Source organism: Sinocyclocheilus grahami, unplaced genomic scaffold, assembly GCF_001515645.1.
Source record: "Sinocyclocheilus grahami isolate Dianchi unplaced genomic scaffold, SAMN03320097.WGS_v1.1 scaffold2080.1, whole genome shotgun sequence".
Classification (NCBI taxonomy): domain Eukaryota; kingdom Metazoa; phylum Chordata; class Actinopteri; order Cypriniformes; family Cyprinidae; genus Sinocyclocheilus; species Sinocyclocheilus grahami.
The window spans coordinates 56936-72189 of record NW_015507259.1 but is presented as its reverse complement, the minus strand read 5'-3'; the positions used below and the strand labels follow the sequence as shown (position 1 = coordinate 72189).

Below are 15254 nucleotides of genomic sequence, written 5' to 3'. Positions count from 1 at the left end.
ACCACAAAGGCTCACTTTATCCCTGAAAGTTGCCCCAGAAGAGTGTGTAGGGCTGGGGAAATCGTTTTCAAAGTCTCTCTGTGGTAGCGTACGGAATCTGCCACACAATGGGTATTGCAGACTCAGCCGTCCTCTATATTTTTTGTTATATACAATATTTTTTTAAAAAGATTATTTATTTATTTATTTTTACTGTCACTTACCATCTAAACATTTAACACAGGTGACTTCAGAAATTACACATTGTGTTAGTTCAGAAGCAATTTTAACATAGAATCTTGTCGGCTTCTTTCAAAAGTATTTTTTTTTTTTAGACAAAATCATTTAAGAAAGGATTGCGTAAGAAGGGTCTCTGTGGATATGGTTAAAGAAGATGAAAAAAAACAAAACAATCTAGTACAGTAAAGACCTGCTCACACCAAGGACAACAACTGTAACATTACTGATAATGATAATATCAACAATGAAGTTTTAATAAGTCCACACCACAGCTATTACGATAAGGACACCGAGGAAAAAATATACAATCAGAACTTTTTTCCAGCTGATGAATAATCAAAACTTGACACCCAGTAATTTAGTGAGCAAAAAAATTAATAACAACTCTAATGAATGTATTATATTATTTCATTCATAGTATAATTTGGGTCTTCTAAATATATATAGCTGCCTTTTCAATTTTAGGATGGGGTTCCTCGCATAAGGATGATCATATTTGGGAACCATGGCATCTAGAAGATTAAAAACCCCTTCAGCAAGCGATATTTTGGATGAAAACATAAAACCTGATTACGTGTCTCATTAAAGATGTTTCTCGCAATCCTGCTATGTAACCTGAATTTGCTCAATTAATTTAAAACATATTTTATGCAATGTGCATGCTTGAAATGTACATACAACATTTCTATTTGACTCTGGTTCGTCCCAGAGCAACGCTAGTCCTTGTCTGATGGGCCCTGGGGAAGCATAACCCAACATAATACAACACCGCTCCCTACCGGACCCCAGCAACACAACCGCGCATCTGAATTCTGATCTCTGACTGCCCTCTGTAGAACCAGTTTGGTCTAGCACAGATTGTGCAGACACTAAACGCCATTGAAACAGGCCATTATTCGAGCCTTTCAGCGCACATTAGATTCTGCATTAACCAGAGATTTATATACAAAACCAAGCAGCTATATAGCAATCTAACTCACAATGAAGAGGTTTGATTTTTAAGTGCACCACTCTACGTGAGGTTAATATTTCAAAGCGCACATCAGATTGTTCATTAGGCGCCACGAGAGGTGAAAATGCATGAAGATCGCCACACCATCGCGTAGAGACCAGGTGAAGAGAGCTTTTTACAGTAAGTATCAATCTCCCAGTCACCTGCAGCTGGCTGTGACGATTTGTTTTTGCACGCTGCTCTAATAACCGCCTCTTGGATGAGATTGATAATGCATCATATCCACATAATATATCCCATATTCGCTTATAGGTGCATTCAGCATGAATAGCATTGGCTGCGCTCTAATGTATTTCATATTTTGAATGCAATGGGGTTTTTTTTAATGAGAAGCAGCAGTAGCCTAAAGCCTGCCTCCATCGACAGTACAGTGGTACTGGCTGCTGTAGTTTTTCGCGGTGTCTCTATCTCTCTAATTTTTTTTTTTTTTGGTAAGGAACAGCAGAGGCTCAGCACACAAGGACAGGGAATAGGAATAAGACCAGGAACTCCTCCTCCTTATTTGCGCCTGTCAGAGGACAGATATATTTCGTATATGACGCATTTGTAGAGAACAAACAGGTAAATATTGGCACGAGATATTGAGTTGATTAGCGCGCGATGCGATGCATGCGAATACGGCTCGAGCACACTGTACGCGACGCGCGCGACGAAACGACCACCGCGTTCGCATTATAAAACACGAAGCCGAACGCAGCTCGCTTGCAGATGCGTTGATTAGAACAACAACGTTGCCGTTGTGTCGCGTCGCGTTGAAACGCATCACTCGCTTGCGATGTTTTACTGTATGTAAATGCAACGAGGTGAAAACAAAATGGGGGTGGGTTGATGTCGGAGGAGCGGGGTTAGAAACCACAATTTTGAATTTGTGCACGACCTAATGTGTTCGGAATACAAACGTGTCCGTGTTTTGTGCGCGTTTAATGGAGAAGCAGTGAAGTTAAGGCGAGGCCTTTGATCGTACGCTTTGAATCGCTGATTTGGCGATGGCCTCGCGATCACGTACCGCATCCTGACTGAATGTAATGGTGTTAACGTGCTGTTGCAGGCAGGAGGCGGGTCTTTTGTCACCCATATTCGAGGCGAAACTTTTTTTATAGAATCGCGTTCCGTGTTTATGAATGTCCGGTGTTTATCTTAAAACAAGCGCTGCGCCTTTAATTCGCGATGGCAGTGCGGGCCCGGGGTCGCTGCAGGCTGAGAGCCATTCGCAGACCCGGGGTCATGTTTGTGTAACGGTAGATGGGCTAAATGGTGTGGTTTTCGTGCCTTCTTTTAGTCCACAAAATAAATATGTAAAAACTGTGTGAATTGGTCAACATGAATAAATACTTTATAGCATGCAGTGCTTATAAACGATTTTTATATGAGTAAATCTCATGAAATATGTGAGGAACGTGTCCTGGGCACGGCACATTTCATCCATCAAAAAAAAAAAAACGAAATCAAAAGAAACAAATAACTAGGCTTTTTTTTTTTTTCCAATATCGACCACCAAGATGTACATTATCCTGCTAATTACATGACTATTTACCAAATAAATATGTTATAAATTACTGATTGGACTGTGAGACGAACACAGAAACTGTATTAATTTATACAAACGTATTAATCAGGAATCCAAGTTACAGTTTATATGGCTATCTTTCTCCAGTTTGTGTCAGTCTCTCTGTATCTTACCTGTTTGCTGCTGTTCTTACCCATCCTGAGCTGCTCTCCAAGAAGAGAGGAGGCAGGGTGAAGGTGGAGACTCAGGTGACCGTTCCAGAGAAGAGGGAGAAGCGGAAACCCATCAAGAAACCCAGCAAAAAGAGCAAAGGAAAACCAGGCCGCAAACCCAAAGTGTGTGCTGTGTGTATGATATGTTGCTCTGGTACCGTGTTTGGCTGTGAGAATACTAAAAAATGTTTCTTTCATGCAGAAAAGCACAGAGAATGACAAAGAAGCAGATGCCAACACAACAGTGGAAGACGGACCAGGAGAGGGATTTACTATTCTCTCTGCGAAAAGCTTGTTCCTTGGACAAAAGGTGGAAATAGCTGTGCTTATCACAGATTACCAAGAATTCGTTATTTTTCGACTTATTTTAACACTTACCTTCGAATGCAAGGAACATTTAGTAATTTACCTACGTATATTTTTCACTTTTAATATTTACAGTCTTGGGTTAAACAAATGAATCAGGTTTTTGATTCATTGCGACTGACATTCTGAACAGAATTACAGAAACATAGAACTTGTGGTCGATATTAATTTTTTGATGGCCAATGCCATTATGAGTTGAGTTTAAGTTTATTTCGAGCAATATATATATATGCCCTACTACTGTTTTTTATACAATAACCATCACCCCATAATCACAATCCTTAGAACACCAAGATCCCTCCCTCAGCCTTATATTTTTTCAACACCATTTCTTTGTGTCTTTATTTAAATAGGTAAATATTTGGTCAATTATTTTTTAATTATTCAAAAAATATTTGAAGTAAATATTCTATATTATCTTAAGACAGCAGGGTGGTCGTTGGCAAATATAAAGCTGATACAGTATATATGATAATATAATACTTATTTAACATAGTATTGATTAAAACTCAAAAAAAGAAATGTATGAAAATGAATTTGAATGTGATTTTAAACAAATCTGTTGCATATGACGTCACCCTAGGCCCTAGGGCTTCAGTATACAAAACTTGAGAAATCATAATTATAAAATTATACCACCTACTCCACTTTACAACAATTTGTTTATTTTGCATAATATTTACTAAAGATACATTTGAAAATAATTTGAAAATCTGCAAATTAAACATTCATACAGTTATACAGAATCATTTTACAGAATCTTTAAACGACTACAATAATTAAGACGAGGGACAGGATTCTCAGCGCTATTAGCCTTGGCAACCCCTAAATTAAATCAACTGGAATTCAAATTTGCCTTGCAAGTCACCACTCAAAATCATCACAATATTTGCAGTTTGGATTTTTATATCAGCAGTTATTTTTATATAGTAGTATTTTTGCTGATTTCTATGGTAGCAGTGCTAATACACTGGTGATTTAAAATTTAATGCAATAATGAATTATCTGTGGTTTGTTTATCAGCTGTCCCTTACAGAGAGTGAAATCAGCAAAATCGGCACGATCAAAGTGGAAGGAATCATCAATCCCACAAACGCAGAGATTGATCTGAAAGAGGGAATCGGTCAGTGCATTACGCTGCTGTTAGCTACTATTAAATTAATGTCAATTGCATTTGCTAGATGGTAAAATCCTAGATCTGTGTAGCAAGTGTCAGTTTTCCTGTACATTGAAATATGTGGCAAAGGCTCATTTAGTTTCTGTGCTGTAACACAGGTAACGCTCTGGAGAAAGCAGGAGGAAAAGATTTCCTAGAGACCGTCAAGGAGCTGAGAAAAAGCCAGGGTCCTTTGGAGGTCGCATCAGGTTGAAATCTCGCACATTTCTTGACACAAGCTGACAGAAAGCAGACTCGAATTAGAGTGTGTGCTCTAGCAATGTTCAAAGGGGCAGGAAATGACCTTGTTATATATGTTAATATAGAAAAAAAGTACAGCCGTCTTGGAAACCTAGTGATACCAGCGATTTGTAGGATCATTAACGTGCCTGGAAAAGTCGTGGAAATGAGCAAAATCTTCAGTAGTAATTGAAGATTTTTATAGCTTGGAGACATTTGTACACTAAGAAGTGTTCTACAAAGATTGTTACCTGACATACCACAGAAAATCAGCCCAAAACAAGTACTCATTTCCCTCAGTCCTTTGATCAAAAAGTGTGGAAGCTTTAAAAGTAAAACAAGAAAGCGGGAAGAAATCCCCTGTAGATACTGAAGTAAGACGTTTCTGCTTGTTGCTGCTGTTCTGACTGGAGCATCTCTTATTCCCTCTGCTCTGCAGTGGCTGTGAGCCAAGCCAATGGGATGGCAGCACGTTTCATTATCCATTGTCACATTCCTCAGTGGGGTTCAGAGAAGTGCGAAGATCAGCTCGAGAAAACAGTCAAGAACTGTCTGTCTGCTGCCGAGGAGAAGAAGCTCAAGTCGGTGGCCTTCCCTTCGCTACCCGCCGGACGGTGAGCATCACGATCATGGATAGTGAACTAGATGTGAAGTTCATACACCGCGTGGCTGTTTCGATGCAAATGTGGTGAGAAATAGTTCCTAGAAACCAGAAATCATCTCACCTCTTTGATTTTTGGTCCCCCAGAAATGGTTTCCCAAAGCAGACAGCAGCCCAGCTAATACTGAAGGCCATTTCGAACCATTTTGTCTCAGCAACCACCTCCTCTCTGAAGAACATTTACTTTGTTCTGTTTGACAGCGAGAGCATTGGGATATACCTGCAGGAGATGGCAAAGATGGACGCCAAGTGATGTTGAGTCGTGGGTTTGATTTCTTTTGAAAGTGTAACGCCTCGATGCAGCTCTGCTTTAGCTTTGCTTTGACTGGTTTTGTCGGCCTCACCGTCGTGGGAAGGTGAAATGAGTTGAACGTGAGCTTTAGCGGAGAGTGCATCCAGGCTAGTAGGAGCGTACTAAGTGGAGTGTAGTGCATCTTGGTGAAAGATGTTGTAGGTATATGTTTTTGACAACAGATTATTCGAAGGTGTTTAAACAAGGATATTTGTGAGTGATGTACTGTACACATTTATGTTTCACTGTTCTCCTTTAAAGTAAAGACATTCATTTAGACTAGATCAACTTAATCTTCATTGTTTGCCATTTTTATCCTTAGAATGATCTTTTTACATTCCATGTTCAGAGTTGAACATTTGACCATTGTTTTTGGCTAGATATCATGTGTGGTTTCTGACCGTTTTGGTTTAAAAAAAAAAAAAAACAGTGTTTCTTGTTCTGCTTTGAAATAAAAAATGTTTTACACCACAGGTTGAGCTCTTTTTCCATACAAGTTGAAAATGCCTTTCAATTTTCAAAACTTTTCAGCATTTATTCAGACATGTTCTTCCAAACCCCCATTTTCTTTCTTTATTTAAAGGGGTCATGTGATGCGATTTCAATTTGTCCTTTCTCTTTGGAGTGTTACAAGCTCTTGGTGCATAAAGAAGATCTGTAAAGTTGCAAAGACTAAAGTCTCAAATCCAAAGAGATATTCTTTATAAAAGTTCAGAGTCAACCACGCCTACCTAAAACGGCTCGTTCTAACACGCCCCCACATGTCTAGGTCACTATGTGGGAAGATTTGCATAACGTCGCCCAAATGTTCACGCAAAGAAAGAAGGCGTACCTTTTATTCTCGCTGTAGTATTGTTGCTGCTGCCACCATGTGAAGGCGCTGTGTGCTTCGTTGTGAAAGCGAAACTACTTTATTTGGTCTTCCAAAAGAGGACGATATCCGCTTCGTCATGCCTGGAGCTGATCCGTGCTGGTCGCTGAGGAAATACATCAACTTAGCGCTGTGGATCACCGGATCGGCTTTCACCGTGGACGAAGCAGAGTCCAGCCCGGGGTCATCACATGTGGGTTCCCGCAGGCATCACAGTATGGTAAGGAACGTAACATTTCCGTCACACACTTGAGGAATTCGGCCAATCACAACGCACTGGATAGCTGGCCAATCACAGTACATCTCGCTTTTCAGAACGATGAGCTTTGTAAAAATCGACACGTTTCAGAAAGGCAGGGCATAGAGGAGAAACAATAATGTACAGTATGTGGAAAATAATGTGTTTTTTGAACCTTAAATCACATAAACACGTTTCATTACACCAAATACACAAAATAATGTTCTTTTTAGCAACATATGACCCCTTTAAATTATGCTTATGGGTAAAACTGGGTTAGGGCTAGAGGGGGAAACAGCTGTGGCTACTGGGCATGCGCATATCAATACAGCGTAATTTTTGTCACACTGTACAACAATAATTACTATTATTGCAAGGGGTAGGTTTAGATGTTAATAAAACTATCTAATAGGTAGAAAATTAAATTTCACTGTTAGTTTACGGTCGGAGTTGTATCCCTTCTAGCCACAACCATAAAACTGTACTACAAACCAGTGTGTTCATATTTAGGATAATACGTTAAAATAATACTGTAAGACAGCAGTTTGCAATAACAAGCAGCAAAACCAGCTGTTTTGTACAACTAAAAATAGCTTGAAGCGGACCGGAAGCCTGGCACATAAAATTTACAAATGGCCGCGCCCGCTCTTATGGGGAAAATGAGGTGGAAGTTGTGAACTGCTGCAAAAAGTCATCTCATTTTCTCGAAAGATTAGATGCATCAGATGTCATCAAAGACAACCCCTAAAGCAGGGATCCTCAAATCTGGCCCACGAGATCCACTTTCCTGCAGAGTTTAGCTCTAACCCTAATCAAACACACCTGAGCATGCTAATCAATGTCTTCGGGATCATTAGAAAATCACAGGTAGCTGAGTTTGATCAGGGTTGGAGCTAAACTCTGCAGCACATTGGCCCTCCAGGGCAAGATTTGAGGAACCCTGCCCTAAAGGGTTCTCATTAGTCACATGACCTATGGATTACTTAAAGGCCCCCTGTGGTGAAATCAAGTTTTTTATGTTTATTTGTGGTGTTTTTAGACAAATCATGTGCCAATTTATTTATCAACACCATTGCTGAGTATTTTCTCCTTAAAACTGTACTTTCCCAAAGGCAGTCACAGAAACAGGTTTGAAACAGCCTTTTTTGCTACAATCCTGTCAAGGGATCCTCCAATCCTCAGCATATCATTAACTGTGCTGCAAAGCAGAGGGTCTAATGAGAAGGCAGCCAGGCTAATCCGGTAAGTTATATAGTTTTTCTGTAGATGTTTCGCTAACTGTTAATATTTACCCCTATTTTCACGATGTCTTGTGCTGTTAGTGCTTATTTATTTGTATTTAGAACCGCTAACTTGAATAATAACCCGCTGCAGCGGTGTGACTGAGTGGAGGCGGGGCTAATTTGCATATTCATAGATCCGCGTATAATAAATGAGGCAAGGGTGTAGAGTTGCATTCAAGCTATTTTAAAGGCATGAGAAAATTATTTTCACAAGAAAAAACATTTAAATATGTACTTTTGATAATCAAAGATGAGTTTTAAAGGATCATTTTTGACTACAGGGGGACTTTAAGCTTTTTTTTAGGAGTTTGGCAGTATAAATCAACCTCCAATGTAGATTAAAGGGATAGTCTGCACAAAAATGGGCATTTTCATCGTTTACTCACCCTCATGTCATTCCAAACCTGACTTTGCAGGTAACCAACTCGTTTGTGGTCATTGATTTCCACTGTATGGACAAAAAAAAAAAAACATGAGGGTGAATGAATAGCAGAATTTTAATTTTTGGCCGAACTTTAGATTCTCCTCTCTGGATCTTAGCCTCCTAAATTATTCTAATTAAATAAAGCAATAAAACATGATTGACACAAGAGAAAACAATGACACAGGATTAGGATATTTGACCATATATTTATTACATTGTAAAAAGTACATTAACTTTTATTCATATATATACAGATTGTTTTTATTGAATTACCAGTTGACTACAGAATTAGTTCCTGATGTATCGAAGAATGCAGTACAACAAGTGAACATACAAAGAAAAGAAACCGTCCATCTGTCCACAGCCACCTCTTAGGTTTGTGATGGTGTGATCATTGATCTGCTGTCACTGCAGTGACAATCTACATTAAATTACAGTCTCGTTCTCTGACGAACCTACAGTCTCGATACTGATCCAAACATAGCATAAGTCTCAGGTCAAACGCTGATCGCTAAATGCACTGGAGCTGCTCGTGGGTGGTCTCGGCTGATGGAAGGAGGTGCAGGTCTGAGAGCTATTATACTTTTATATTAGTGAATTTTATAGCTCTCGTCTGAGATCTACTTCTCATGAAGCATTCATTAATTCATACCAACCTAAAAGTGGTCTGTAAACTTCCAGAGCCGAGATCACCGCAATAAAGCGATAGTTAATAGAAAGAACAGCAGAAACTTATATTTGGAAGAAATTATGTATTGTCCATGAGAAATTCTTGACAGGGAGAGCTACAAAGAGCAGAAGTGCCTCAGTGATACAGCATAAAACACGAGCAACAAAACCACCTCTCTTTAAGACAACTTACGAATAAAAATACCCATCAAAATAAAATCAAACCTGACATACAGTGGAGTGGGCATCGGAGGTGTTGAGGGAGGAACTGGAGATGATCTGTCTGATCCTGCACAGAGGAAAGAAAGCAGAAAAGTTCACAATATTTTGACAATTTTTATTGAGAAAAATTTTTAAATTTTCAATTTTCGTTGAGAAAAAAATTATTTTGATATACAATATTCTTAAAGTTTGGGGTCAGAAATATATTTTTAATAATAAATAAATGCTTTTATTCAGAAACTATGGATTGGTGTGACAGTAAAAACTATTGTAAATAAATGCTGTTCTTTAGAATTTTATATCCGTTAGAGTGTCATAAATGTATAATTTTCCACATACCAAACTGCAAATTATTTAAAATAATTACAATTAAAGAAAGCAGAAAAGTTCACAATATTTTGACAATTTTTATTGAGAAAAATTTAAAAATTTTCAATTTTCGTTGAGAAAAAAATTATTTTGATATACAATATTCTTAAAGTTTGGGGTCAGAAATATATTTTTAATAATAAATAAATGCTTTTATTCAGAAACTATGCATTGGTGTGACAGTAAAAACTATTGTAAATAAACGCTGTTCTTTAGAATTTTATATCCGTTAGAGTGTCATAAATGTATCATTTTCCACATACCAAACGGCAAATTATTTAAAATAATTACTATTTTTTTTTATTTATTTTTTTTGAAAGAAGTCTCATGCTCACCAAGGCTGCATATAATTGTTTAATTATAGTTTTGATAAAAATACAGTAAAAACAGTAATATTGTGAAAACTTAATGCTTTTATTCGGCAAGAATGCATTAAATTGATCAAATGTGCCAGTAAAGACATTAATAATATTACAAAAAATATATAAATAAAATAATATAATAAAAAAATATTAAGCAGTAAAAACATTTTTAAAACCTTTTTTTCTACATTGTTAATAATGAAAACCATTATTGATACATGAATACTAATAATAATTGAGCACCCAATCATCATAATAGAATGATTTCTGAAGGATCATGTGACACTGAAGACTGGAGGAACGATGCTGGAAATTCAGCTTTGCATCACAGAAATAAATTATATTTTAAAATATGTTAAAATAGAAAACATTTAAAATGTTAACAATATTTCAGAATATTACTGTTTATACTGTATTTTTGATGAAATAAACTTTAAGTGAAAACTATACCCATAATAACGTTATACCACCCACTCCTATTCAATATGTTAAATGTGTCTAAATGATGCTTACGATCACCGTTGGCACTAGGTGTGGGCGTATCCTGAGGTGACGCGGGTCTGCTGGGGATGTTTGGCTCTGCGGGGGTAGCTGGCACTGGTGAGGGGGCTGGCACAGGGGGAGAGGCTGGGGTAATGGCAGCAGGCGCTGGGACAGGCTCCACAGGAACATTACACACAGGTTCTGTACAAAAAAAAAAACTGAGGATTTAAGCTAACCAAATTCAAACCCGTGTTGTACACGGTTGAACTCATATGTTAAATGAGAGTATTGTGTTTATTGAGTGCTCAGTACCTGGAATGACAGCTTGTTTGAAGAGCTCCTCCTTCAGACGGGGCAGGAAACAGTCGATTCTCTCCCAGGTGATTTCCCACAAATCTGAGTAGCCTGTACGGGAGTCTGCGCTGTGAAAGATCCCTGCTGTGTCCATCACCAGCAGCATGTTCTTCAGAGACTCAGGGATGGCCTCCAGCTGTGCACCAAAGTTACACACACAGACTCATCAGCACTCAGGATTTAATCACTTTTTTGCTGTAAATCTATGAACATCTTATCTAGGAGTGATTGATAGCAAAATAACACATCACAATTTATTTCAGGCAGGAACACGATTCATAATCTTATCACAACTCTCTTTCAAAACTGCACAGTCTTCACTGTATGATTTTTTATATACATTGATTCTTATTAAAGCTTCAAAAGTTCTTCAGTCAAGAGCATTGAGTGATTTTTTTTGTTTGTCTTTTGTTGTTTGATTAATATTAATGCAGACATATTAGCAGCTGCTGTCACTTTAAGACCCAATGCACAAATCCAATATACTGCCACACATCTGAGTTTCTCCCAATTGTTTACGTTCACTTAAGACACAACTGTGTTTGCGTGAACCTTGAGTGTGGTTGACTAAAGCAATAAGCCCCAAGAAGCCGTGGTTTACAGTGAATTTATAACAGCTAAGGGGCGTTGTTAGGCACGACGCAAAGCTGAGAACAGGCTGGGGTGTATAATTTCCTTTAATATTCCTCACTATCTGAGAGCATCTTACCAGAAGGTCGCTGGAGCCGGCGTGCATGTACTTGTCCATGAAGTCTAATATGGTGAGCCAGAGGGCAGCAAATGTGGGAAGAGAGAGCAGAGGAGAGAGATGCTGCAGGAACACCTGAGGAGACAAAAGACACGTACAATCACTCTTTAAATACGGTTGAAATTATTAGGATTAATAATCAAAGAAGTCCAAGGCCAGACCTTAGAAAGCAGTGTGCAGGCCCTCATCCTGGTCTCCTCCATGCCTCCCACATCAGCTGGACTGACGTTATCTAGGAGTTTTGTCAGCAGAGGAAACATGACCTAAAAAAAGACAGAAATCACCATCATTTCTCAGTTATACATATTACAGTTTTGTAAAAATTAAAATGCATGTTAAACTAACACTATATAGCCAAACAGAACTAGTTTACCTTGTTGAAGCAGGACTCCCACTCCACTGCATCCAAAGTTTGTAGATCATGTACAAGAAGTGCCCTTTGTAGGTAGGTGAGAGCTTGCATGCGGACTTGCCTCCGTGCATCACAGCACAACCAAGCCATACCTACAAGGCCAAAACGCACAAGTTACAGAGCATCTCTGAACATCCACCTCCTTTAAAGGGACAGTTCACCCAAAAATTAAAATTCGATCATTTACTCTCTTACCTCTAAGACTTTTGTTCATCTTCACAACACAAATGAAGAGAATTATAGTGAAATCTGAAAGATGTCTGTCCTTTCATTGACAGTCTACGCAACTACCACTTTGACACTTCACAAAAGTTCATAAAGACATCGTAAAACTAATCTATATGAATTTAGTAAATTTTCTATGGAGAATCAATCTCTTTATATGATGAACAGACTTAATTTAGGCTTTTTTTAAGATTAATTTTTGGCTTTATCTGACAGGAAAGTAGTGAGAGAGGAAGTGAAGTGGGAGAGAGTAGCACACCGGTGCTACGTGTCGACACACTGAGGCTATCGGCACGGACTAATCAATGCACACATCATATACAGTGATCGGATCTCTTCAGTTTCAATTCATATAGGTTAGTTTAACAATCTCTATGAATTTTTTGAAGCATCAAAGAGGCAGTTACATAACTGTCAATGGAGGGACAGATATATTTAAGACTTCATTAAAAATGTCTTCATTTGTGTTTTGAAGATGAACAAAAGTCTTATGGGTTTGGAATGACATGAGGGTGAGTATGGCCGAATATTCATTTGTGGGTGAACTCTTTAATCCCTTTAATGCATTCAATATAACATCAGATATAACAAATGAAATTATCACTTAGTTTACAACAAAAACTTTGTTATTCTAAGCATTTGTAATTGACACTGAGGCTTGCTAATATGCTTTTTGGCTAGTCTCTGACCTTGAAGGAGAGGACACCAGCAGCTGGACCATAGTGTTCGAGAGTCTGCCTCGATCTTTCTGCCAGCATCCTCTAGATGGCGCTGTTCCTCTGCCCACGAGCTGTAGATGCCGGCTGCTCGTGTGTGCAGTGTATGCATCAGGTCTAACAACTATATGGGCAAACAGGCTGTTTTAATAATCACTGAACACTCAGGGGCATATCTGGTGTATTAAATGAATATTTGCTTTTCTAACAGACTCACTTTCATCTTATTAATAGGGACAATAGAAATGATTGTTTTACAACCACTACTGAGACATGACGGGTAAACAGGCAGAAAGAACATGCTATACATTTGATACTGTTCAGACATCATGATATTGCTTTTATGTGCACTATTCAGGTTATGAATATGGGGAAAGCATGCTTCCCCAGGCAAACATCACAAAGATATGTCGGGCCATATTCATATTGAAAAAAAGGCTATATTTGAATAATTAACATTTTTGTAATATGCCTTTTTAAATTACAATTGAGCATATTTCTATCAATATTTAATGGCATAAAAACCTTAGTCATTACTGTGATAAAGCAATAAAAATCATCTTGGTCAGAGATGATTATTTTTAACAGCAGTACAACATACTACTACGATAATCGGATTTTCCAAATGTACTTCACATATTTAAATAAATATATATATATTTTTTCATTACTGTAATAAAAAGGAGATTTTGTAAATAAGAAACTAAGAATTAGAAGGTGTGAAAATTAGTCATGAATTTTAAAAAGAATCGTGAAAATAGTCACAAAAATAGGCTTGATTTTCTTTAAGCAAAATATGGCAATATGTATAATAAATTAAATTCAGTAATAATATAATTGTATATATAAAAAATTATTGAAAACATTTAAAGAAAAAATGAACAAGTTAGCCTTAAAAGGAAAAAAAATCACGGATAATCTTAATTACAATGCAACAGCAGCTTCTCAGTGAGATTCAGACAAATTTGTATTAATATCTAATAACAATGCAGTCAAAACTTAAGTTTAATTAAACATTAGATATCTTTTCAGTTTTTTTGTCAGCTTCTAAATTTTTACTCGAGTACTTCATGCTATTGTTAGAGACCTAAAAATTTACTTTTTAAAAAAAAATCATATTACTGCTTACTTTAAATCAATGTGTACTTAATTGTGAAATACTTGGACTACTGTTTTAATTGTTAATTAACTATTAATTTTGTTAATTCAATTTGTTATTTAATAATTCACGTTTAGCTTTTTAAATGAAGCTCTGCTCAATAGCATTTTAGTTTTTGCTGTGGCATCAAAACTTAAGAACTGTGAAATTGTACTGGTATTAGTATTGACAAGTAATATTTTAAAAGTTCTAAAATGAAACAAACCTAAATGAAACAAAATAATTTTTCTACTATAGTGTAGAGTTTCAAATGTGAAATGATCACATGGCTCTCCCCCACCGAGCAGATCGGCAAACATGATGATGGACAGATCTAGGAATTAGGGAAAGGGCTGTTGTACTTACGTCCAGACTAACCTGAAAAGACACCGTGTGGTAACTGGCCGGCACGCCCTCGTCTTCCTCATCGTCGCTATGGGAACGGGCGGGCCGCTGACTGGACGCTTTGGTTCTCCGCGATGTGCCTTCCTTCTCGCGTGGCTTCTTTCGGAGCCGGCTGGATTTGGAGTCATATTTGTGGCTCTTTTTCTTCTCGTGGGTGCGGTACCCTGCGGAGGGCGTGGAAACAATCAACAGAATGACTAACAAGGGAAAATCAAATTAAGCTTTCAAATGCACGCCGCCCCATTCTCACAGCTGTCAAGCAACGTTAAAAGCCTGCACCGTTTGTTGAGAATGAATCACAGGTGCTGATTTTTTTTAGCGCCCTTAACAAGGGAAAATCAAATTAAGCTTTCAAATGCACGCCGCCCCATTCTCACAGCTGTCAAGCAACGTTAAAAGCCTGCACCGTTTGTTGAGAATGAATCACAGGTGCTGATTTTTTTTAGTGCCCTTTTCTCATCTTCACACCCTTTCATTTGCTGGTTAGAAGAACCTGTCTCTGACAAATCTTGGTCAATTTTGGGATTGCAGTCAAAAATAGTGTTCTGTTTCCAGTGAAAGAAGAATAGAGCATAAATCTACCATATCATTATCGCAGAACTGCGTCCATTAGATTTTCAAAACACAAAACTTTGATCTGCCGCCCTCAAAGTGAGCATGTAAGCCCCTG

At 37.8% G+C, this 15254-nt stretch overlaps 2 protein-coding genes across 2 annotated transcripts in view; one reads left to right on the top strand and one right to left on the bottom strand.

Annotated features, from left to right (window-relative positions):
• Positions 1-2932: 2932 nt before the first annotated feature.
• Positions 2933-6077, top strand: LOC107573981 (core histone macro-H2A.2-like; the record flags this gene model as incomplete). The annotated part of the gene is made up of 6 exons (XM_016260443.1): positions 2933-3073; positions 3153-3260; positions 4340-4439; positions 4592-4681; positions 5152-5326; positions 5461-6077. Coding segments are annotated over 6 exons (780 nt in total), but the record flags the coding sequence as incomplete, so codon positions are not given.
• Positions 6078-9229: 3152 nt separating this feature from the next.
• Positions 9230-15254, bottom strand: part of LOC107573980 (Golgi-specific brefeldin A-resistance guanine nucleotide exchange factor 1-like) — a 52497-nt gene continuing 46472 nt past the window's right edge. Inside the window, exons 28-36 of the mRNA XM_016260442.1 lie at positions 14546-14748; positions 13015-13165; positions 12062-12192; positions 11850-11951; positions 11650-11763; positions 10899-11076; positions 10617-10787; positions 9376-9439; positions 9230-9266 (exon numbers count right to left, since the gene is read on the bottom strand). Coding sequence (XP_016115928.1) covers positions 9230-9266; positions 9376-9439; positions 10617-10787; positions 10899-11076; positions 11650-11763; positions 11850-11951; positions 12062-12192; positions 13015-13165; positions 14546-14748 — 1151 coding nt within the window. The remainder of the gene's footprint in view (positions 9267-9375; positions 9440-10616; positions 10788-10898; positions 11077-11649; positions 11764-11849; positions 11952-12061; positions 12193-13014; positions 13166-14545; positions 14749-15254) is intronic.